Consider the following 26,106-nt stretch of genomic DNA (forward strand, 5'->3'; position numbering starts at 1 on the left):
ATTTAAAATATATTGTAAGCTAAGGAACACGTTCGGTAAAAAACATTTGGGCCAGGAGGTTAAGTGAGTTCTGTTGGATGATTGGATTCATTGTTGGTAATTTCTGTTGTAAGATGGGAATTATTTTTTTCAACTTTAGACATTCGTTATCTGAATTGTTGGTTTAATTTTCATTGTTGCTTTTACTTTTCATACACTGCTGTGAGATGGATGGCCGCATAAATGGTATACAGGCAAACAAACAAAAACATATAAGAAAGATGTGCTGAATGCCATTAACAGCTCAAAGTCTATAATACAGAGAGAATTCCAAATCGGTTAAAAAGCAACCTAACTATGATTAGATGATCTTTAGTTGGTGCCAGGCTTGAGTGCCAGGCTTGAGGCAAACCTTAATGAACCAGGAGATGATTCTACTATTAAGTTTCTTGTATTAAGAGTGCCTATTTTTAGGTTCTCTTAAGGCAAAATATTGTCTAGATCCCAGAGCACAGAAAGCTTTCCAGTAACATTGTGCAGTGTTTCTGATTTAAAAGCAAAAGGGCTTCAGATCCGGGATGTGTGGGAATAGAATAGAATACAACACAACACAACAGAAGAATAGAACCATGGAATAGAATAGAATTAAAATAGAACAATAGAGTAGAAATAGAAATAGAATAGAATAGAGAATAGAATACAAACAATAGAACACAACACAACAGAACACACCAGAAGAATGGAACCATGGAATAGAATAGAATAGAATTAGAATAGAATAGAATGGAATGGAATGGAATGGAATGGAATAGAATAGAATAGAATAGAATAGAATAGAATAGAATAGAATAGAATAGAATAGAATAGAATAGAATAGAATAGAATAGAATAGAATAGAATAGAATAGAATAGAATAGAATAGAATAGAAATAGAATAGAATAGAATTAGAAATAGAATAATAGAATAGAATAGAATCAGAGTTGAAAGGGACCTTGGTGGTCTTCTAGTCCAACCCGCTGCTTAGGCAGGAAACCCTGTACCATTTCAGACAAATGGTTGTCCAATCTCTTCTTAAAAACTTCCAGTGTTGAAGCATTCACAGCTTCTGGAGACAAGTTGTTCCACTGGTGAATTGTTCTCATGATGTATTTAACGGTAGCTGTGATTCTCTTAATAACTGCGACAAAAGGCTGTAAAATCAGTTCCAACTCACTTAAGTCCCAGCTTGTTTTGCAGCAGAGGTTCCAGGCCCAGTTGTGGTCATATGTTGAGGACCACCTGTGTGCTGTTGAGTCCAAAAGATGAAGGATCTTTGTTACTCTCCGAGTTTGCTTGTTTTCTTGCAGACGTTTCATCAGCCAACTAGGTACCATCATCAGTGCTCGAAAGGAGTGGGGTTGGCTCTCTGTTTATATACCACCACCCCCATTCTCTTCTATCACTGATAAGGTTTCCATGTTGGACAATGAAACATCTGCAAGAAAGCAACCAATCAAGCTCAGAGAGTACCAGGGACCCCACATCTCAATCCTGAACTCCACGCATTCTCCTTCATTGAATCCAAAAGGTGTACCATATGTGCTTTCTATGGATATTGATTGATTGATCAATTGATTTGATTTGTCAATCCCTTACAATATAATAGTTATAAGAATAAATGTGATGACCCGGGGCGTGGCACAAAAGCAACAAAGTCACAAAAGTAGGTAAAGTCCCTTTAATACCTCCAACTTGGCCCCCAATGTCCAGGTTACCTTTGGCTGGAGAAAAGAAAACTCCCAAGAACAGTTTTTAAAGGGAAGAAATTCAGCCCGAACCCAAAAGTACATATAGATTATAAATAAAAACCAACACAAACCATGCTGCAGCAATTATTGAGAAAGGGCAGGATAAGGAATTACAGATTTCAAAAGATAACGAAACACACACAGTTGGGAGGACGCCAGAACCCAGATAAGACTTGGCAAACCAAGACAATTCATGCTTTGCTTCCAGCAAGGTGCTGTGTGCAAATGCCCTTTTAAAATCCTGTTTTCCCAGCTGCAGCTAATGAAGGGAATCAGGGCCCTTTTCCCCCCCATAACCCATGTTGCTCCCTTCTCCGTTCCTCCCTGCATGCCCTAGGATGAAGAGCCCAGCCAGACTGTGTCCTTCCCCAGTTTCTTCCATAGCCACCGGAGCCACACTCTCACTCCCTGTCAGCTTCTCCTCGGAATTGGGATGACAATAAGCATGAGTATGAATACAGGAAATAGGTATGAATAAATGGGGACAATAGGACAGGGACGGTAGGCACGATGGTGCGCTTATGCATGCCCCTTACAGACCTCTTAGGAATGGGGTGAGGTCAATAGTGGATAGTTTGAGGTTAAAGGAGTGGGGGTTAGTGGATGTAACAACAGTCAGGTAGTGTATTCCAGACATTGACCACTCTGTTGCTGAAGTCGTACTTTCTGCAATCAAGTTTGGAGCAGTTTACATTGAGTTTGTATCTGTTGTGTGCTCTTGTATTGTTGCGGTTGAAGGTGAAGTAGCCATTGACTGGTAGGACATTATAGCAGATAATTGTGTGTACTACGCTTAAGTCCATCCGTAGGCGGCGTAGTTCTAGGTTGTCCAAGCCCGAAATATGTTCCAAAACCTTCGAAGTTCTCTTTGCTAACACCCCCCCAGAAGTGAATCCTGTACCATATTTTCAAATATCAATTGTCAATGCTTCCCCTTCAGCAACGAGGCATTTTGCACAAAGCTGCAACTGGCTTGGGAGATTTAACACCCCCTTATTTTTAACACCCCACTTGTAATATCTTTTTTTTTTAAACTTTGGGGTTGGCTGAGCTCTCTTCTTCGGTCTGCAGGAAGAAGGTGAGGTCTGCCATTCATTGTTAACATAATAGGCATGTCTATTGCTCTTCCAGATTTCTCACGGCTTTCCGGAGCGAGCTTTTGTTGAAGGTTCATTCTTTATCTTGTCAAAACTCCCTAATAGAAAAAGAGCCGAAGGTTTTTTTTTTTTTTTAAAGTTTCCTGCTGTTCAGGTTCTAATTTCCCCACCCTTCCTTCTCTCTTTTCTTTTCCCCCTTTCCCCCCCCTTTTGACATTGTTGTTTTTTATGATGATTTCCTTGCCTTTTCCTCCTCTCCGATGTTTGATTTATGCAGATACCCACGCCAGCCTGCCGAACCCCTGCAGGAGATGGAATTGCAGTAAATTTCATTTATCGGTAGGGGCGAGGGATAAGCTGGTTTGGGCACATGAGGTGGTATCTTTGACAAATCGCATCCCGTTGGAGAGGTCAGGCAAACGGGAAGAGCAAAAGCGTATTAAAAGCGCAGTTAGGGCCAGCCTCCAGCCTTCCTGAAGCTCTTCAGGAACAAAACCCATGTCAAGTTTATTCACAGAGTCAATGTGGTGATTGATCAAGAGTCAGAAAGTCTCCCTCCCTGTCACGGGAGGCTTTGAATGTCAGAGGCTGCTCGCTGTGAGGGTTAATGATGCAGGAGGTATAATTGCAAGGAAGGCCAAACAAAAGAGAACCGGTTGCATTCTTGGCAGGATGCAGTTGGAAGTACGCCTTGCTTTTTGAGGAGGAAGGCTGGGCTTGCTAGTATGGGTGGATCCTTGACTTACAACGATTCGTTCAGCTATTATTAGAAGGTGGGGTTAGCCCTGGAGAAAAAAAAAAATGACTTAGTCCTCACAGTTTCACATTTTTTTAAAAAAAAGTTGACAGGTTTATCATGCATCTCTTCATTCGATCCATCTCTTTGAGTTTGGAGATGCTTAAAAAACAGAAAAAAATATATGTGCCATCACGCTGATGGTATCGATATCCTCGGTTGCCATGTCGTTATGCTAGTGATGGGCCATAAACGCTTTACATGCTCATAAATTTCTTTAAGTGGTTTGGAGTAAACAATAGCGGATAACTGAATTAACTTGCTCTTCAAAGAGAAAAAAAGAGCGGTGGTGTTAAAGACTTACCTAAGTCTGAGAAAACAGCAGACTCTTCCTTTTAAATCAGTGATCCACTTTCCCGGGCTATGCGCCGCCTCTTTGTGGTCCTTCTGACCTGAAGCGCCACCCCCAGCCCGAAGCCACAGCCTGGCGCCGCAGAGCCCCCCTCTTTCTTAAAAGATGCCCCTAGACGCCTGCGCAGTTTATAAATAGGAGATCTGAATTGTGATACGGTTTTTGTGACAGTGGGATCAAACAGATGCTTTGCCATGAGAAAACATTCAATTCTGTCCATTTCAAGATAATGGAAAGAAAAATCAGTCCTAAACTGGAAGGAATAGCATGGTCTCCCATAGCAGAACACTCACATATTTATTTATTAAGCTTTAGAATAGAATACAATAGACTAGACTAGACTATAATAGAATAACAGAGTTGGAAGGGACCTTGGAGGTCTTCTAGTCCAACTCCCTGCTTAGGCAGGAAACCCTATACCACTTCAGACAAATGGTTATCCAGTCTCTTAAAAGCCTCCAGTGTTGGAGCATTCATAACTTCTGGAGGCAAGTTGTTCCACTGGTTAATTGTTCTAACTGTCAGGAAATGTCTCCTTAGTCCTAAGTTGCTTTATAAATAGCCCCACAGAAGTCTGACACAGTCTTTCGAGATAAGGCTGATAAGCACCCACGTTTATCTCCCTTGAATGCTGCCAACAACTAAATTGCCAATTAGCTATACAGGGCCAAACAGAGCACAAAGTCAACATGGAGTTTCAGAGTTCAAACCAACCAGAACGAACAAAGTTGCTTCCTGCAAAGGCTCATGTCCCTTTGCTCCTCCTTTATGTCTTATGGGAAGGGCCCATCTCCAAGCCTTAGTCCCAAGTTGCCCCTTTTGTCTTAACTGTTCTTGCCTTCTGGCAGCTCTGCGCAAGTGCGCACTGAGAACAGGCTCCCCCTGTTCCTCTGCCTCGCTGCTGTCAGACTCTGGAGGCTCTGGAGTCAGCACATAACTCCCAGATGGCCCTGGCCCCATCTCTGTGTCGGACACAGATCCCTCATCTGAGTCCTCCCCAGACTCCCGGACTGGCCCATGTTCCTCCCCACTGCCCGACTCTGCTGCCAGCTCTGCAGGCCGCCGGCAGACCACAAGGCCAGGAAAAAGAGGCTGCTTCTTGAAAAAAGTATCTTTCCCCAGTGCACCTTACTTCATTTGTTTGGAGGGATTACCAAGGAATTTATTTTAAGCCGGAGTGTACCTTCAAGGTGTATTGCGTTGTAGTTGGAGATAGTGTGAGCCGTACCTGGGCACATCTGGAGAATATCAATTTGAGGAAAGCTAATTCAAACGGCATGAAGCCTTCTTAACATTCCTAAGCGGTACATAACAGTATCTCCCTTAAAAACAATGCTTTAAGTAGATAAGGGATGTTGCACAGATTAAGAAGAGTTGCTTGTTTAATCAAGAATCAGGTTCCAATCCATTTGGAAGTTGCAATAGTGCTTCCTGAACTTTTGGGTGAGAAAATTTAAAATTGAGTCATTGTGTGTAATGCACTACCACGATTTTGGGCAGAATAACTAAGTTAGAAAGGACCTTAGAGGTCTTCTAGTCCAACTCTCTGCTCAGGAAACCTGCTGTCCCACTGTTCAGGAAACCTTATATATCCGTTATGGCGAACCTATGGCACACGTGCCAGAAGTGGCACGCAGATCCATCTCTGCCGCCACAGGAGCTGTCGCCCCAGCTCAGTTTTACTGCGCATGTGCGTGCACCTCCCACCAGCCAGCTGATTTTTGGGTATCTGCTGCGCATGTGTGAGGGACGGGGCGCATGCGGGAGATATGTGCGATGCACAAGAAGGGTGGGGAACGTGCATGTGCAGGGGGTGGGGAAGCACAGGGCCACATGCGCATGCGTAGGGGAAGGGGAAGCACCGGGGTCACACGTGCATGTGTAGGGGGGCAGGGGGAGCACAGGGGGTCACATGCATGCGCAGAGGGGTGTGGGGACCACGGGGTTGTACGCATGTTCAGGGGGGCGGCGAAGCATGGGGTCACACATGCATGTGTAGGGGGCAGGGGAGCACGGGGGTCATACACACATGCGCAGAGGGGTGGGGGGCACAGGGGGTCGCGCACCAGGGGCCAGGGAAGCATGGGGGGGGTCACATGCGCATGCACAGAGGGTGGGGAGCCTGGGGGTTACACACGCATGTACAGGGGGGCACGAGTCATGCAGCAGGGGTCATGTGTGCATTGTGTTATGATATGTACAGAATAACCCTTGAATAACAAGGATATGCACATGGAAACGTTTATGAGAGTAGTTATGAATAATTATTCAGCCACACACAGCTACACTGAATTGAGTTAAAGTTTACTTTAAGAAATAGCACAGTCCAATAAACAGTCCAGGTCATATACGTTTAATAGTCCAAAGAATATCCAACTACAAAGTCTTCTTACCGGTTGCCTTTGTCATTTACAGTAAACAAAGATATCAAAGTATAAGCACAACAGAGAACCTTAGATAGCAACAGAATGTCAGAGAGAGAGCAAGCTATGATCTCTCTAGCTCTCTCTTATGGCAACTTACAATGCAATCAACCAATCGGAATATAGCACAAACCAATACAGTGATCTTCTCTTAAAGCTACAAACGTACATTGTTGGTTTATATATTGCCAACCCAACTAATTTATGTACAGATTCCTAACACATTGCATTATGGGTGCAGGCACACCTGCATGCGCAAGCCATGCGCACATGCGCACTTTCGGCACGTGACGACAAAAAGGTTAGCCATCACTGCCCTGTATGGGCTTGTGAGACCACTGAATAAAGCAGGCAGTTCTTGGTAATGCAGGTGCATAGAATCATGATTTAAATCCCAGTCAGTTTTGCTAGAACCACGCAAAGATCGACGATCGGTGTTTAGAATAATCCCTGGCTGTGGAGCATGATGGGATGGTAGAACCTAGAGAGCACTTTTTTTCTATCCTACACTAGCATGGAGCAATTAAGAGAGAGTATTTCTCTATGGAAGTATCTACTGTCTCTGGAGATCTAATAACCTGCAGAAAGGTAGCCCATCTCTTTTCGTTTTGTCTTTTATTTTTTGCCAAGGCTACGGGCTGCCGGACGACATCGTGATAGAAAAGCAAGGGAAGGCTCATGCTTTCGTTGAATGTACCGGAAAGGATGTGAAAATCTCTAACCTGAAGCTCATCCAACATGATGCGGAGAAAGGCATTCTGAGTGAGTATCTTGACTCCCCGGGGTCAAAAGGAGGCATATATAACCCATGGATGCTCCAAGATGCAATGGTGTGTCTGATAGGAATAGCCCTTAGACCAGGGGTTGGCAACCTGCGGCTCTGGAGCCACATGTGGCTCTTTCGGCCCTCTGCTACGGCTCCCTGTTCCCACCACTGGCGGGCCCCTCCCCTCCCCATCACTCCTTGCCTGGACTGAGAAGGTAAGGGTGATGGCGGGGGGTGGAGAGTCGCTCCATATTCCAGAGCAGGAGGTGACTGGGTGGGAGGGAGTGACATCGACTTGGCCACGCCCACCCAGTCACACCGGTTGTTAAATTATTGGCTCCCGGTGTTTTCTGTGGGAAACGGGTCCAAGTGGCTCTTTGAGTGTTTTAGGTTGCAGACCCCTGCCTTAGACCTATATACCACTTCACAGTGCTTTACGGTCCTCTCTAAGCGTTTTGCAGAGTCAGCCTCTTGCCCCCAACAATCTGAGTCCTCATTTTACCAACCTCAGAAGGATGTAAGGCTGAATCAACCTTGAGCCCCCATCAGGATCGAACTGCTGACAGTGAGCAGAGTTAGCCTGCAATAGCAATAGCACTTAGACTTATATAGCACTTCATAGTGCTTTACAGCCCTTTCTAAGTGGTTTATAGAGTCAGCCTATTGCCCCCAACAATCTGGGTCCTCATTTTACCCACCTCGGAAGGATGGAAGGCTGAGTCAACCTTGAGCCGGTCAGGATCGAACTCCAGGCTGTGGACAAAATGACCCTGCAATGCTACATTCTAACCATTGGGAAGGAAAGGAAGGGAAGGGAAGGGAAGGGAAGGGAAGGGAAGGGAAGGGAAGGGAAGGGAAGGGAAGGAAGGAAGGAAGGAAGGAAGGAAGGAAGGAAGGAAAGAAAGAAAGAAAGAAAGAAAGAAAGAAAGAAAGAAAGAAAGAAAGAAAGAAAGAAAGAAAGAAAGAAAGAAAGAAAGAAAATAGCAATAGCACTGACTTATATACTGCCCCCAACAATCTGGGTCCTCATTTTACCCACCTTGGAAGGATGTAAGGCTGAATCAACCTTGAGCCCCCATCAGGATCGAACTGCTGACAGTGAGCAGAGTTAGCCTGCAATAGCAATAGCACTTAGACTTATATACCACTTCACAGTGCTTTACAGCCCTTTCTAAGTGGTTTATAGAGTCAGCCTCTTGCCCCCAACAATCTGACTCTTCATTTTACCCACCTCGGAAGGATGGAAGGCTGAGTCAACCTGGAGCCAGAAGTGGTATTCAGGAGGTTTGGACCAGTTCTGGAGAACCAGTAGCGGAAATTTTGAGTGGTTCAGAGAACCGGCCAATCCCACCTCTGACTGGCCCTACCCCCAGCTATTCTCTGCCTCCCATGGAGTCCCTGCTGATCGGCTGGGTCTTCTTTGGTTGCCCTGCACAGGAGAACGGAGGTGAAAAGCAGGTTAGTGGGGTGGGGAGGGAATGGAGATTTTGCAGCAACCTTCCCCTGCCATGCACACAAAGCCATGCCGGCAGTAAAATTTTTTGAATCCCACCACTGCCTGGGCCTGCTCAGAATCGAACTCCTGGCAGTGAGCAGAATCAACCTGCAGTACTACATTCTAACCACTGCACCACCATATATGTCTATTGCAAGGTGTTATCTTCTGCTGGCTAACCAATGACAAAAGCCATCAGGAGGGAATAGCGCCCAAGAAGCACTCACCAGCACCCTTAAATTGATTGCTGACCTGTCTAATAAACTTAAGGCGCTGAACAATGAATCGACTCCATCGCTGGGTTTGGCTCAACATACAAAGCTCGTTGACCTAACTAACAATTTTTTTAAAAAATGGCAAAGTTAAAAAAATAAGCCAACAGGCATAGATTTGAGAGAAGAAAAGGCTCAGATAATAGTGGAAGCGCAAGGAAGAAAAAAAAACCTGGAAAAAGAATGACTTCCAACTTTCTTTGGTAGAGATGAAAGAATACATAAAACTCTTCTTCTATGATTGACACAAAAAGTGATCAAGGGGAAGACCAACCAAGAAATGCATTTGCTAGGTTTTTGTTTTTTTTCTAAACTAGACTGCTTGTCTGAACACAGTCTTCATTTAGTATAAAGAGAAATATTCCAATGGTAGACAATATGTTTAACTCAGGGTTGAACTGTAGAGCCTTTTATGTTCTCTGAGCTAAGCTGTTTGTTTGCAACCAATTATTCCTGGTGTTACCTGCTCAGGTAACAAGCACCTGCAAGGAAACAACTAAGCTTAGAGAAGATCAAGGACTCCGCAGAGAAATACATTTGAGGATCACATCCATTGGGTAACACTTGCTTCTTGATTATAGTAATCAGAATTAACAGCTTTAGAGCATCCATTGTTCTAAGTTTATTGTATTCCCCTTTCCCCATCCATTTCTTTCCATAGTATTGATTTTACGTGACCTGCTAAAACAGACAAACGGGATGATCTTCCTTAATGTTCGACGTTCAAAGTTTCTTTAAAGTCTCTTGTTTCCTAATGGGGACCAGCCACCTCTCCTGTCCTCTTTTCTTCCACCCTTCTCCCCCCACCCCCGAATTTGATGAATTTTTGTTAGCTGTGTCCCTCTGCCTTTTAAAGAAGGTGATAATTAACGCTTCATCATCTGAGATGTGGATTTGAATAACAAATGCTGTATGGGCTAGCAAGATTATTTCAGCACCTTTTTATGTGAAAATATATTCACTCACCAAAAGAAAATAATTGGGTAGGGGGTGCTTGAGCCACTCTTGGAGAAAGTTATTAATTGCTTGTCCCTAATATATTCTTTAGCAGAGTAAATTTATACATTGTGTCCTTTTCAAAAAAAGTAAGTGTTTAATATGAGCTGCTACCTTTTGATGCGAGAAAATCAGAAGTGGTCTAAAACTTCTCCTAGAATTGCTTCTTCATTCTCAAGGTGTACTCTTTAGAGCAGAGTTCTCCAATCTTGGCAACTTTAAGCCTCGTGGACTTCAACTCCCAGAATTCCCCAGCCAGCTTTGCCTGATGCAGATTAAAGATTTGGGTAGTAGCAACCCAATAGTTCAAAGATTTATTATTATTATTATTTTAACTGTCTTGTTTAGAATAACTCTGCTCTGTTTCTTCATACGAGACTTCTGAAAGCCTGTGTGTTGGCTATACTACTTTTATCATCAAGAAATGATTGCGCTCATTGATTTTTAATCAAAGCATGTGTCATCCACAAAAGGACTTGCCTACCAAAATGCACCTGGGGCTTTGTGTTTTGAGACCAATCATCCAATGGATGGCTGTGTTTGTGGAAATCAGCAATTCTGTTGACTTAAGAATGAATTGAGGTACCTGACAAAATATGTTTTGCTGAAGCATTTCAAAATTCCTTGTTTATGCTCACCGGGAAGTTTTGTCTTTGAAGTCTTGTTTGTGCGCCCACAAATTCAAGACCACAATATTTTTCACAGGTGTTCATCAAGGAAGGACTACTCTGGAAAACTGTGTGTTGCAGTGTGAAACAACTGGAGTTGCCATCCGGACATCTGCCGAGTTATTCATGAAGAACTCTGACCTGTATGGGGCGAAGGTAGGAAGAGATATTTGCATTCGTTGGTTCCTTCCTTCCTAGAGCATCGAAGAACTTCTATGGATCCATCACCGTGGTTGACACCTCTTATCAAAAGAAGATGGGTTGATAACAAATAAAGGGTTCAAATGAAGCTACCTGGATTGACAATCTCAGCGATGGCACATTGCAAATTCTGGTAGAAGTCCAAAAATGAAGCCCTGCATGTTTGCTGAGAAATAGCTCTTGCTATGTTCAGAATGTCTTAGTTGCTAGTGATGTAGCCATAGATTTATACAAACTAGAGCGAATAGCTGACTCTTCCACTACAGGTCATCCTTGACTTATGACCGGTTGTTTATGACGGACTCCTCAAAATTTACTTATGACCAGTTCTGGAGGTCCAACACCCTCACCCCTCCCTGGTCACGTGACTGCATTTCAGGGGTTTGGCAAAAGGCCCGCATTTATGGCTGTTTTGCCAGTGTTCCATGGTCCAATAACTGTCATTTACAATGTTTTTGTCCAAAACTAGCATTTGTTTCTGCTTTTGGGCAAAAATGCCCCAATATGGTGAACAATGGGTTCCCTTAACAACTGACAGCTTTTGCTTTGTGACTCTGGCATTTGTTTAATGACCGCCACAAAACTGGTAAAATCGGATCTGGTCACATGATTACCCAATTGTCAGGGCTCTGGCAGTTACCCCCATTTAAATCATGAGTCTCGAGCCAAACTTCTAAAACTTAAAAAGGATTTATTGGGAGTTCCCATGTCTGGCACTACCTGGGTATAGCCGACTCTGAGACATATAATTCATTGTCACCCTTGACCCTGGTTTTCCCCCCCCCACCCCCTGGGTGTATCATAATTCATATTCTCCAATGGGACACATCCATAGCCAAGAGTCATCAATCATGCTCTCCAGTTAGAATTTTGTGCAGCAGAAACTTCAGTCACCTAGTTACTGTTTCTGAAAACATTGATGGAATTGTTCTGACCCCAACCCTTTTCCAATAAAACAAACATGGACCAAAGGGAACAGAAACCTTTTAATAATTCTTACAAATCCCTGGTTAAAAGGCTGTTGCAAACTAATTAACTTTGATAAGCATGAGCCTCGCCAAAACCATGAGGCTGCCAAGAGATAACAGAAATATTTTACAACACAAGAGTCTTCAAATACCATCTAAGATACTGCAATGTCCACGAGGCCTCAAGTTTCAAAATGTCTTTGCTTCCTGCAAAGAACGTCTGATTCACAGCTGTCTTATCTTCCTGAAGGAGGGGCCATTACCGTGCAGCCATACTCCCGAGTTGCCCGTGCTGCTGCAGCTACTCTTTCCTATGAGCAATCCTGTGCACACGGGCACTTGGCACAGGCACCTCGGGAACCTCCTCCTTGCTGCTGCCAGCTCCACAATCTCTGAAGGCAGCAGTCCACTCCCTAATGGTCCTGGCCCCTCATCTGAGTCCTCACTCTCTTCAGCCATCCACACCTGCTGCTGGCTAACCACAACAGGAACACAGTTTTGGTTTTGCAAGCTGCTGCACTGCCCCCCCCCCAATTTCTGTTGACAACTCTAAAAACACCAGATAAATATTTTATGAGTTAACACCAATGTCACGATTTAGAACCATAATGGGCAGTTCCCATTGCAGCCCTAAGTCAAAGGCTACCTCTACTTGAAACGTTGTGTAGTTTTTCACACTGTTTGCTACATTTCCTGCATCTTTTCCATCCGTTTTATGGATTCCTGTCCCTAGAGAAGTTTCCAGACCAAATTAGCATTCTTTAGTCATTCATTGTCTCTCCTTTCTGTGGAGATTCTCGGTCATTCAGGTCTTGGTTGTCTCTAAGATGCTTTTTCAAGAGACAATTGGACCTTCTTGTTTTTCCTTGAAGACATTTTTCGCTTCTCTTCCAAGAAACTTATTCAGAAGAAGCGAAGTGTCTTCAAAGGAAAAACAAAAGAAGGTCCCAACTGCCTCTCGAAAAAGCCCCTTTTGGGGACATGATCTCTCCTATTTTTAACCCGCTTCTCAACTGTTTCCTCTCTTAAATTTCAGGGTGCTGGGATTGAAATCTACCCTGGTAGCACCTGCATTTTGATTGGGAATGGGCTACATCATTGTAAAGAAGGAATCCTGATCAAGGTGAGTTCTAGTTTGAGAGCTGAGTACCTTAAAGTAAATGCACTTCATTTGAGTCTATGGTGGAAAGAATTATTTAGCCATTCCTATTTTTTTCCTCATTTAACAGTCTTACCCCCCAAATCAGGAATTTAAAAAAAAAGCACAAAGAACCACAAATGGAAGCATAGCAAATTTGGCTCCTTTGCAAACAACCAATGCCATTGTCAGCTGGTGCTCCGTTCAAAATCCAAGAAAGGAATACTTAGACTCTTGTAATTAGAGAAAAGATATCTTTTACTGGAAGTCAAGTGGTAGCAACAAGAGAATTCTGAATCTGAGGAAATAGTTCAAACTTCCAATTAAAAGCTGTGAACCTCATCATGTGGACATCTTCAGGTGGTTATGATTAGTTGACCTTGGCTTACTCAGATAAAGGTTTGCAGTTGCGCAGAGAAGAGAAAGCTAAGCAGGAAATAGAAACCCTCCTCAGTTTATACAATATTAATTAGTAACACTTTTCCCCCTTCCACCCCCCGTTACTCATGACAGCCAGAAAGAAGCAAAGCAAAGGAAGATTTTGAAGGCTGACAGCCATTGCACTTTGTTCATTTTGTGGAGTAAAAAGTGTGTTTTTTCATAGTATAGTAACTCTTTACGCTGCCCTCAGTTTTATTACATCTGCACTAGAGTGGGGGAAGCATTGCAAACTGAAACTGGACTCGTAAAATTCCACGAATGAGAATTGATTGGATATTCATCGTGCAATTAAAAAATACATTTCTTTACCTAAAATCAGGGCGGGGGAAAAAATCCACTGGTAGGAAGATAGAATTTTTATTGGGTTATTTCCCTATGAGATCAAAAAAGTGCGTTTGGTGTATCTCTCCTCCCTTTATCCTCACTAAAGACCTGGAGGCAAATTAGGCTGAGAGAGAGAGATAAATTGTTCCAAGGTCACCCAATAAACCTGTGTGATCAAGCTAGGATTAGATCATGGACCTCTTCTGTCCAGATTTGGTAAAACAACATTGCATAATACTGCAAAACGGATTAGGAAGTTAGGAGGAGGATTCCAGTTGCTGCTTTCTGTACTTGTTATGTGCTGACTCCAGAGCCTCCAGAATCTGGCAGCAGCGAGGCAGAGGAACAGGGGGAGCCTGTTATCAGTGTACATGTGCGCAGAGCTGCTAGAAGGCGAGAGCAGCTGAAACCAAAGGGGCGACTCGGGAGAAAGGCTTGGAGGTGATTGCCCCTCCCATAAGACATAAAGGAAGTGCAAAGGTAGAGAAACCTTTGCAGGAAGCAAAGTTGTTTGCTCTGTTTGGATTAAACCTTGAAGCTCTGTGTGGACTTTGTACATCGTTTGACTTTTTACAGTTCATTTGGCACTTTAGTTGTTGGCAGCAATTCAAAGGAGATAAAGGTGGGTGCTTATCTCGAGGGACTATTTAGGACTCATTACAGGCTGGGAATGAACATAATTCCCAGCATTGAAATAAAACAAGAGTTGTTTGGACTAAGCGTGCACTTAATTACGGTCTCAGGAAGCCTTGGTCAGAACAGTATCTCTGGTTAACATCTGGATGTGAATCCCTCGCTTTTGTTATTGGCTCTTTGCTCTCCATAAAGTCATTGCATGTGGGGCTTTGGCTTTCCATCTGCAAATAAGTTGTAAAGTAGTCTTCTCAGAACTGCTGATCTGGGTAAATCTCATTCAACTCTCTTTCTCTCGGCTTTTAGAACTTTTTGGATGAGCATTTTGACGTTCCCAAGATAACCATGAAGAACAATGTGATACACAATAATGAAGGCTATGGTGTGGTGCTGGTGAAACCCAAAGAGGCTAGCGAGGTCATGCCAGAAAGCATGTCAGGTATGGCTTTATTGATGTTGTTTACAGTACTGGCAAATGAGCGGCATGGTGGCCTAGAGGTGGAGCTCTCGCCTCACAATCAGGAGGCTGTGAGTTCGATCCTAGGTAGCAGCAGATATTTCTCTCTCTGGGCACAAAGGGAAAAAATATCTGCTGTGAGCTCTGTGTAGGCATTGGGAAGGGCACCCAGCCAGTAAATCCTCAGCTCCATTCAGTTCAGTTGCTTTGACTGCACTCCGATGCAAGGGATTAGATGCAGGGAAATCTATCAGCATTGGCACTAAGCTTGCAGAAAGGGCATGGTGCAAGGTACAGATTGCAAGGTAGCCTAAGCCGGTGTTTTCCTACTGCAACAGTTCGGTTCCCCAATGCACCAAATCAGAACCGAACCAAACCGTATTACGGCCCAGTGTGATCAATGAATCCATTGCAGATTTAAGTCAAATACCGTCAATCATGGACTGACTTACACCCCGGGGGTGGGCTTCAAAAATTTTACCAAAGGGTCTGCCTGGTTGCTGGGTGGGTGTGGCCATGGTGGGCGTGGCCTAGTCATCCTCCTGCACCACGGTGCTGGGGGGGGGGGGAATTTTGCCCTCCCTGGGCTCTGGAGGCCAGAAACAGGCCCATTTCTGGCCTACCTGAACTTCCGGGAGACCCATTTTTCACCCTTTCTGAGCCTTCGCACACACCCTACACTTACCTGCATCCAAAACGGGCCATGTGGGGACTCTGGGGAGGGGCCAGCCAGGAGTGGGATTTGGAGCTTCTCTGAACTGCGCAGAATCTTAGTTAGGGGGCTCCCCCGAATCGCCAGCAGCCCAGCCCTGCTTTACACCCATAAGCTGTCAAATCAATTTGGTCTCCCTGTTTCTGCTTTAAGAACAAACGAAAGATGCTGAAGGTGCCACCACTGAGAACCGTGAAGATCCTCATGAAATGGCTTGTGGCGAAGTAGACCCTGATGGAAGAGACAGTGACGACAATGACGGAGAAGGCAACATTCGGATTTCAAAGGAGCTTTGGGCCACCTCGCTGAAGAAGAACCACCTGTGCCAAAAGAGACTGAGCCAGTTGGGGATCCCAGAGGCAGGCAGCCAGATGTCTCAGGAGATGTTTGAGTCCATCACGGGCAACCAGTTCAAGCGTAACGGGAAAGGGTGTTTTGGAACCTTTCTTTATTGACTTTCCGAATTGTACTATCAAGCCAACAAGAATAACCAGCACTGATAAGCACTGATGCTTTCCAGAACAGCTAAAACTCTCTTGACACCTGTTTTTTTTTTGTTTTAAATTTAAACCTGGTTATATTTCCTGCTTCACTGTGTTCCTCGTGTGTCCTTTTCAGCAGCAGTGGTTGTGTGCTTCACAATAGTGAAATGCGTGTGTTGCTTGGAGTGAGTCTTAAAGCCGTAACTTGAGAGTTGAAAGTTCCCCGATGACTCTCCCAAAGGGAGAAGAGTCATCCTTATTGGCTTTGTGTATCCATTTATTATTGCACTATTTATATCTAACATCAATCACCTCGTTTTGAAAATAAAATATAGCTCTGTACATTGAGACTGTTGGCACTACTACCCTTCTACCTCCTGACTGCAGATAAAGTGAACAATTTGTTTTTTGAGTAATGGCTGTGCAGCAGTTTCAGCTATATTGAGTAAACCTTTATATTTAGCAAAATTGTCCTCTTGCATTACTTATCCGGTTGATTGGGCGTGTGGGAAACTGTTTAAAAGAGAAAGAGGTCGATGGATTGAAACCATCCTCTGCTGCCACAGTGTTGAGGTAATTCCCCGTTAGGAGAATGAGCGCATACAGGGAGATGTATAGAGAGTAGGGTTTGAATAATACACACACAGCACACAGATACACTGTATAGTAAATGTTGGTTTTTACTTCCAGAAAGTTTAAGCAAAGTTCAAAATAGGCAGTCCAAAGTCATTCACAGGTAAATCAGTTAGTTTTCAATCCAGGGATAATCCAATAACAAATTCCAGTGTCAAAAACAGTTCGGTATCAGACTTACATCAAAACCATAAATAGCAGTCAATTAAGAAAAATGGAGGAACAGCAATACTCTTCAACAGAAGGAAAAACAGACTCACTCACACTCTCTTCTGAGCCTAAGGCTAAGACAACCCAGGTTTCTGGCTCCATCTTATGACCATTTGAGAAACCACACCCAATTGCAGTTTTTAGCATGCTCTTAAAGAGACAGTATTAAAATGTCTATCCTGGTTTATATATTGTCAACCCAAATACCTGTTAGGTGACTTATATTCCTAACATTTTGCTTTTTGTTCTCAAGTGTATCTCTGCCCAGCTTTGAAATCCCTAGTTGAATATGTTTGAATAGAATAGAATAGAATAGAATAGAATAGAATAGAATAGAATACTTTATTGGCCAAGTGTGATTGGACACACAAGGAATTTGTCTTGGTGTAAATACTCTCAGTATACATAAAAGAAAAGATACATTCGTCAGGAGTTGAGAATCATAAGGTATGACACTTAATGATAGTCATAGGGTACAATAAGCAATCAAATCATACTAGGAAACAGTCAATATAAATCATAAGTATACAAGCGACAAAGTTACAGTCATACAGTCACAAGTGGGAGGGGATGGGTGATAAGGAGTGGTGAGAAGATTAACAATAATAGTGCAGACTGTAATAGTTGAACAGGGTTAAGGGAATTATTTGTTTAGCCGAGTGATGGCTTTCGGGGAAAAACTGTTCTTGTGTCTAGTTGTTCTGATGTGCAATGATCTATAGCGTCGTTTTGAAGGAAGGAGTTGAAACAATATTTTCACAGCCCTCTTTTTGACTTGTGCAGTATACAGGTCCTCAATGGAAGGCAGGTTGGTAGTAATTGTTTTTTCTGCAGTCCTAATTACTCTCTGGAGTCTGTGTCTGTCCTGTTGGGTTGCAGAACCAAACCAGACAGTTATAGAGGTGCAGATGACAGACTCAATAATTCCTCTGTAGAACTGGATCAGCAGCTCCTTGGGCAGTTTGAGCTTCCTGAGTTGGCGCAGAAAGAACAAGACCAAGTCTACAAGGATAGTGGTTGAATCTACGTAGCATATACGAATGTGTATTGTTTAATTAGGTTCAGGGGTGGGCTGTTGGGGGTTCCCAGGGGTTTGGGAGAGCCCCTAGCTAAGATTCAGTGCAGTTTGGAGAACCCCCAAATTCCACTCCTGGCTGGCCCTGCCCACCCTGCCCCTCCCCTCCCAGGAGTCGCCATGCAGCCCAAATTGGATGCAGGTAAGTGCACATGCAGGTCTCAAGGAGGGCAAAAACAGGCCTCCCAGAAGTTTGGGAAGGCCAGAAATGGGCCTGTTTGCCACTTTCAGAGAGCCTCCGGAGCCCGGGGAGGGCAAAAACGCCCCCCCTCTCCCCCACCGTGGTGCAGGAGGCTGACTAGGCCACGCCCACCATGGCCACGCCCACCCAGCAACCGGGCAGAGAACCCTTTGCTAACGTTTTTGTAGTCCACCCCTTGGTTAGGTCTGGTTCTGTTCACAGCTCACAACTTCCACTTTTTGCAAAGATTTCGGCATCATTAGATACGCAAATCCCCAAGCCCATCTCATCTTTCCAACAGCAGGTGTTTTGTTCTTACTTTCCTCACTTCCCAGAGGATTTTTATTTCTTCACACACTCAAGGTAAGTATTGATATTCATTTCGCAGCGAAGCAGCACATGAAATATTTTATGTGATGATGTGCTTCTCAGTGCTCCTTCATAACAAATCAATAAGTCTAGAAAGTTGGGTCTTCAAAACTTCGATAAATAAGAGAAGTTAAAAGTGATCAATGCTTGGATTGACTTGCCATTTGCTCCTGTGTATACGGTTATTTGCAGAAAGGTGAATTGTTGAGAGAGGTGGCTTCTCTTTCAGAAAGATCTGAATTCATCTTCTAACAGTGTTCATATGGACCTGGGGGAGGGGGGATTTTCCCCCTTCCCTTTAAAAAAGGCCCATGTTTGCTCAGGATGATTCTCTCAGCTAGAATCACAATTTACTCTGTTTAAATAAAATGCATGACTTGAAGATAGCAATAGCACTTAGACTTATATACCGCTTTATAGTGCTTGACCTCCCTCTCTAAGCGGTTTACAGAGTCAGCCTCTTGCCTCCAACAATCTGGGTCCTCATTTTGCCCACCTCGGAAGGATGGAAGGCTGAGTCAACCTTGAGCCTGATGGGATTTGAACTGCCAAATTGCAGGCAGCTGGCTGCAGAAGTAGCTTGCAAGTACTGCATTCTAACCACTGCGCCACAGAAGCTCATCATTATCAAGATGCTGTGGGTTGTATCAGAAAAAATTGCACCTTAGGCTGGTTGGGTTGATAAGTCTTCCAAAAGGCAGTATACTAAGGTGCTACAAGGACGTTTCGTGTTTTGCCTCTTGGTAGTGAAGGATGGAGGGCGTAGTGCTTAGAAGTGGAGTTCTCACCTCACAATCAGGAGGCTTTGAGTTCGATCCTAGGTAGAGGCAGATAATTCTCTGGGCACAATGAGAGTCTTATCAGCTGAACAAAACTCTGCCTTGGCAACAGGGAGGGCAGCCGGCCATTAAAATGCTCTGCTAGCTCCATTCAGTTGCCCAGACTCCACGAGGGATTATACGGTCATTAAATGAAGGTGATAGTGGAGGATGGAGGTGGGACTCGTGGACCCTCCTTACAACGATCACGTCATAATTACCCCAGCCTAAGTGACAATGTCATTGGGGATCTTGTAAAGTTTAGAAAGGCAGAAGTGAAGTTAGAAGGCAATAGGGACATTGTGGACAGAACCAGAACTTGGGGTTAACGGAGAAGAATCCAATCCCTCTTGGTAGCTTATTCCTCAAAACTAAAGAACTGAAAGAACTAGTGTGAACAAACTCTAAACAGTTGTGACTGAATTTTCTAAGAATTCAGCACTGTGCTAGTAGAACCTGCAAAAAATCAACTGAAATACACTTCCAGTCATTCATGAGTATGGCTAGTTTGATTTTTTTTAAAAAAGGACTAGGGGAGACATGATAGCAGTGTTCCAATATCTCGGGTTGCCCCAAAGTAGAGGGAGTCAAGCTATTCTCCAAAGCGCCTGAAGGAAGGACAAGAAGCAACGGATGGAAACTAATCAAAGAGAGAAGCAACCTAGAACTAAGGAGACATTTCCTGACAGTGAGAACAATTCACCAGTGGAACAACTTGCCTCCAGAAATTGTGGGTGCTCCATCACTAGAGGCTTTTAAGAAACCGGACAGCCACTTGTCTGAAATGGTATACAACAGGGTTGGACTAGAAGACCTCCAAGGCCCCTTCCAACTCTTATTCGGTTATTCTGATTCATCAGTAGAATTCTCCCTGTCTGGAAATTCCTATCTTCTTATCTCCTTTGCTCCTTCGTTGTTTGCTGAACCTTTGTTTTATCCGGTGGAGAATATAGAACAGTGTGTGCTATGCATCTTATTGACTGCACTTTTGAAGATTGAAATTCCTGATCGGATGATTGAACTTGAATGAAGTCTACATCTAATTCAACCTCCCAACCTGGATACCCTGGAGATGCACAGTCTTCAATTCCCAGAATTCCTCAGCCAACATGGTCATTAATTACATTCTGGGAATCAAAATCCACACAACTGGAGAATATCAAGGTTGGGGAGCCGACAGTTGTACTTCGTTTTATTTTAAGAAGCACTTACTATTTCTGGCTCTTCTCTTCTCATTTTATTTTTAATTTATCTGCTGAAATGAAAACTGATCTTGGTTTCCTTTTTTTCTTTCTTGAAGCTTGGGATGTGATTTTTGTACTCACTGCCAGATCAGTGGGCATGCAACCCGTGACCTGGTTCTTAAGGAGAGAAAAAGTAACTAATTTACACCTCTCTTGTAAACTCGATTTGCCATTGCAGTGGCCCTTGGATGTTAGGAAAACAATAAGGCCTGGCAGGAAAACAAGCTTTCAGACATTCAGGTCTATGAAATGAAGTAACTTTTCCCCCTATTTTATTTTGGAACTGATTCTCTGGTCCCAAATGGATATTTTAATGAGGTGAAGAAAGAACTGATGAGAATATACCTGTCACTTACATGCTGATGGATTCAGTTTCTATGCTGCTTCCCACAAGTAAGTTCTTTATTTTTAGACTCCCTTAATGAAACAAATGTCTTAATGTGCATAGTGATTAGGTCATCTTATCTACCAGCTATTTGCCAATGAGAGCTGGACTCTTAACACTTGCTCACAGCACGAGACGCATATTAATGGACAACTTGCTTATGCACTTCTCTCTTATATGCTAATTTGCTCCACGCAAATAACCAGCTTGGTGTGGGTTTTCACACCAGAGTTGTGGCAAGGTCGCGGGAAGGTCCTAATAAAAGATAGCAATAGCACTTAGATTTCTCTTATGGTTATAGTGCAGCATTACAGGAAAACTCTGCCCACAGTCCGGAGTTCGATCCTGATGGGGTGGAAGGGTCAGTAAAATGAAGACCCCAAGGTGGGAACAACATGCAAATAATGCTTCTACATTGTAAACCACCCAGAGAGTGCTGTAAAGTGTTGTATATAGCAATAACACTTATATACCGCTTCACAGTGCTTTACAGCCCTCTACGTAATTTACAGAGTCAGCATATTGCCCCCAACAAACTGGGTCATCATTTGGGATGGAAGTCTGAGTCAAGTTTGAGTCGGTCGGTTTCTAACTCCTGGCAGTGGGCAGAGTCAGCCTGCAATACTGCATTCTAACCACCATGCCATCATAGCTCTTGATGATGCAAAAAGATGAGATCATCGCTTTCTGCATTGCCACTCTTCTGAGTCACTTGGTTTGCAGAGAGAACAAGAAAGAGTAATTTGCAAGGGTCAGTCATACCACTGTTGAAGCAGAAGGGAGCCAAGCAAGAAGGAACACAAAAGTTTAACATATGCAAAAAAACAGAGACCAGTGCCAAGGCAAAAATACGGCATCAATTTGCTTCTTCCCAAAACTCTCCCACCCTTAATGGTCCTTGAGATGAATGATGGATCTTAGACTGTGTATTTAATTTAGAGAAAGGTTCGTTCAGGGGAATCAATGACAACCCCAGAAGTAATTGTACTAATTACAATGGGAAACAAGAAAAATCAGGTTTTTCATTCTTGCCATCTCTTTGGATGGAGCTACCTTCCCTGCATTTTGTCTGAATGGATCCCTGGATCGAGGCAGATTTCCAGTTTGACCATTTTACATTTATTTGTAAATTTATAAGCTGCCCATCCTGTTCTGCACAGCGGCTCCGGGCAGACTTACAACTCAAACAATAAATGTGACAATATTATGAAGGAAAGTAAATATAGGTGTCCCAGGATAATGTTCTAAATTTAATCTAAGCCAATCTCCAGGATCAAAGGTTTATTCTTCCAAGATTTTGGGCTTATGCTGGAGCCCATTTTCAGGGAATTCTATTCTCTCTGCAGAATTTCTCTCTCTCTCTCTCTCCATAATATTTAAAAACATCAGAAACAAAGGTATGAAACAAAAGATGAGATTGTCATCTTCCCAGTTAATCCACCAATTGTCTCCAATATGGACCATAAGCCAAACTGATGGCTAGCTTCCAGCATAGCTAGCTTTTGATGCCTTCTGGAAGGCTAACAGGATGGAGGCAGAACTCATCCCAGGTGGCAAGTTATTCCAAAGAGGGGACCACGACATAAATTGCTCCTAGATCTTGCCAGCTGAATTTCTGACCCATGGGTCCCATAGAATGCCCCCCTTTTCCAGTTTAGTTTACTTTATTGTCATTGCACCTCATACAACGAAATCAAACACCATTTTCAATGCACATCATGACCATGAAAATAAACACAAACACACACACTCCACACATTGAATTGAACCCTGATATTGCATTAATATTGCACTATAACTATACAGTAGAATTCAAAAGAGTTACTGCCCTGGGATAGAAGCTGTTTTTCAGCCTATTTGTCCTTGTTTTTATTATTATCCTGTATCGTCTGCCAGATGGTAATAGTTCAAAAAAAGGCTGCCCAGGATGAGATGGACCTTTGAGAATGTTTTGAACTTTCTTAAGGCAGCAGGAGCTATAAAGCTCTTCCAAAGAGGGGAGAAGGCAGCCAATGATCCTTCTGGGCAATGATGTTAACCCTCTGGAGCGCTGTCCTATCTGCCCCTGAGCAATTGGCAAACCATACAGAGGTGCAGTAAGTTAAGATACTCTCTATGTTGCAGCGGTAGAAGGTCACCAGCAGTTTTTCATTCCCAAGAAGCCTCAGGTCGTATAATCTCTGCTGGGCCCTTTTGACCAGGGCTGCAATGTGGGCACCCCAGGTCCGGTCCTATGGTAATACCCAGAAACTTAAAACTGGCCACTTGCTCCACTAGGTCTCCATTGATAAGCGAGGGCTGGATGTCTGATCTGTTCCTTCCTGCAGACAGAGTGGGGCAGGGACCAACACCATTGGGGGCGAGACGGTTCCTCAGAGAACCTGGATCTCATTTTAATGAGATGTTGTTCTTTCTCAACCGAGCAACCTCCTTCCTAAATGCATTCTCGGCTTCTCAGAAAAGAAGAAGAAGAAAAAAAAATAAACTGTCATGATTCAGAATTTTCTTCTCTGGATTCTGTTGAAAAATCTCCAAAGAGTTCTGGTCTCTCTCTCTCTCTCTCTCTCTCTCTCTGTTTTGCAAAGGAGAAGGGATGCATTTCTCATGCTTGTTTACAGCAACCCATCAGGTATAAAACGCATCCTACAATGTTTACACATTTGTCTTAAATGACATTGTCAACGGCATGAATGTTTTGAAAAGAACCACAACAAACCAGTATCTCCTCCATTCTCCGTTTCAAAAGAAGCCCAAGGATGGCTTGTCAGAAGCTACTCAGCACCCACATTGTATATTAATGTGAGAAAACTTTTTTTTTTTTTTGCTGCAAACGGTTTCATTTAAGCTCTAGTAAGAAACCAACTCTGTGGAAATCTCCCTGACATCTGTTTCTCTTCCGTTTTTAAATGTAGCTTTTGCACCCTCGTTATTCCATGCCGAGATGACTTCTTGTTCTTCGAAGGGGCAATTCCTCTTTTTTTTTAAAAAAAAAGGGAAGACCCAAGTAATACTTGAAACAGATACTTCCGATACAGAATTGGACCAACAACGTTATCAAACATTCAGAAATTGGTTTGAAAAAATCCTCTCCACAGCTGTTGCAAAACAAAGAGAAGGAGGCTGCAACTGAGCTCTTTGAGCAAAAGATTCGTATCCGAAGCATTAGGAGAATGCCTGTTTCACCATGATTAGCCTACCGTAAATCTCCCAGTTGGAAGGAGAATCTCATCTTTTCCCGAAGATCCCAGCTGGGGAGTTGACTCAACAAAGGAAATACCCAGGGAGTCAGCTGTTTTAGGGGTTTTAAAGATGGTAACAAGCATTATGAAACAAATGAAGCCGAGGGAAATCAATCTTTCTCATTCCTGGCCTTAAGGATTTGAAATAGCCTCATGGAACAAACCACCAGGATGCCTTAAAGAATATATAATGATCCCATTACTTCTTCCTCTAGCCCAGTGTTTATTTCCATGGAGAATGGCTCTGAGTACATGCACTTCATCACATGCTACCTGATTTACAGAAGAATCAATGGGGAAGCCCGATTCGCCTCACTGCCATGTTGCTTATTTAACAACTGCATTGTTTCACTTAACAACGGGGGTGAGAAATGTCGCCAAACAGAGCAAAAGTCACTTAAGAAATAGGTAGCATCAATGGGTTGGCATGGACTCTCAATTGGCTTGAAACAAAACGTTCGGCAAAGCCCCGGGAAATAAAATATAGTAAGAAAATATATCAAAGGGAGGGAATAAAAGAAAGGAAATGTAATTCTGTCTGGATGATGTCCATCAGGACCTGGTCTAACAAGATGCCTTCAGATAAGGAAGAAGACCAAGAAAGGAACTTTGCCAGAATCCAGCAACTAAACCACAGCAGATTTTGACCTCTTCCAAATGCATTTTCCACCCAACTCACAAATATATTGTGATTAGCAAAGGGAAGACCGAAGCACAAGACAAGACCGAATTATGGAAGACTGCTGAGAGCCTCTTGGATCCATCAAGATCAATCTATGAGAAGACCAGGAAATTAGGGCCAACTGTGCTTAACTGGAAATAGAGGCTGGTGCTTTTCAAGGAGTGATAAGGACTCTTAGGATTGCTAGCATAATGCTCTTTGGAAGGGCTTTTGTTAATTTCTGTTGTGAAGATGTCCTGCTGATTATGTGTCATCAAGTCAAGGTTGACTCTTAGCAGCCACAAAGGTGGACCTTCTCCAGGAACTGGTTCCTAAAATTCTGATCCGATCCACATCTGGATGATATTCCCTTGCTGTCTAGGAGTATGCGCAAACTAGAATTGGAGATTATAACCCAGAAAATAAGCCTGATGTTTTAATTGCAATTAAAGACAAACAAGCATGTTTGTTTGGGAGGCCTGGATAAATAAATCCATGCACTATGTGACTTTCTAATGTGGTTTGTTTGAGTTTGGCTAGTATGTTACGTGAACTCAGTCCTGGTAATATTCCGCAACCATGCTATATTAAGCCGATAGCAAGCAGGGAGTTGAATCTCAGTATATTTGTAGTGTGTAGAGAAGGTGAAGGGAGATAAAACCAGAACTAATTATAACCAAGTGGATCATTTCACTAAAGAGACAAACGCAGATACCAGAGCAGAATGGCAAGTAGCTGTGAAACATTTTAATCAGCTGAAAGCAGCCGGCTTCAGCTTCTTCAAGGGAAGAATTTTAATCAATGCATGATGCACTTTTATTTTAACCAGTAAGAAGGAAAAGAGATTTCAGCTAATGATGCAAAGCAATATATTCCAAGTAGCTCAGGGCAATGCAAAATTTGAAACTTTAAGGTGACTTGAAAGTAAGAAGCAAACAAAAACAGCATGTTGTCTGAGGGTTGGACATCAAGCAAGCAGAACCTCAAAACCTGAGGTTCATTTCAAGACTGGCCAATGGGGATTGATGGATGGATTGGATTGAATTGAATTGATGTTTTCCTATTGCACTATCTAAAGGCCGTCAGAAAAACAAAATAACGGAGGTGTTCTAATCCAGTGGCCCCATCAACCTTTTGGACACCAGGGACTGATTCAGAGGTGGTATTCAGCCGGTTCAGACTGGTTTTAGCGTACCAGTAGTGGAAATTTTGACTAGTTCAGAGAACCGGCCAAATACCACCTCTAGTTGGTCCCGCACACCCACCCTCTCCATTACCTCTCCTATGTTCCATTGCAGAGTGG

General features: G+C 43.3%; 1 protein-coding gene across 1 annotated transcript in view; it reads left to right on the forward strand.

Moving 5' to 3' along the window:
* SHCBP1 (SHC binding and spindle associated 1) overlaps positions 1–16,449 on the forward strand; it is a 38,418-nt gene extending 21,969 nt beyond the window's left edge. The window contains exons 9-13 of the mRNA XM_026675982.2: positions 7,066–7,197; positions 10,670–10,788; positions 12,838–12,924; positions 14,644–14,776; positions 15,660–16,449. Coding sequence (XP_026531767.2) covers positions 7,066–7,197; positions 10,670–10,788; positions 12,838–12,924; positions 14,644–14,776; positions 15,660–15,961 — 773 coding nt within the window. The 3' untranslated portion in view covers positions 15,962–16,449. The remainder of the gene's footprint in view (positions 1–7,065; positions 7,198–10,669; positions 10,789–12,837; positions 12,925–14,643; positions 14,777–15,659) is intronic.
* Positions 16,450–26,106: the final 9,657 nt, after the last annotated feature.

This window comes from Notechis scutatus, chromosome 9 (assembly GCF_049901735.1).
Source record: "Notechis scutatus isolate UNSWTSFEM ecotype Mainland chromosome 9, rNotScu1.2, whole genome shotgun sequence".
Lineage (NCBI taxonomy): Eukaryota > Metazoa > Chordata > Lepidosauria > Squamata > Elapidae > Notechis > Notechis scutatus.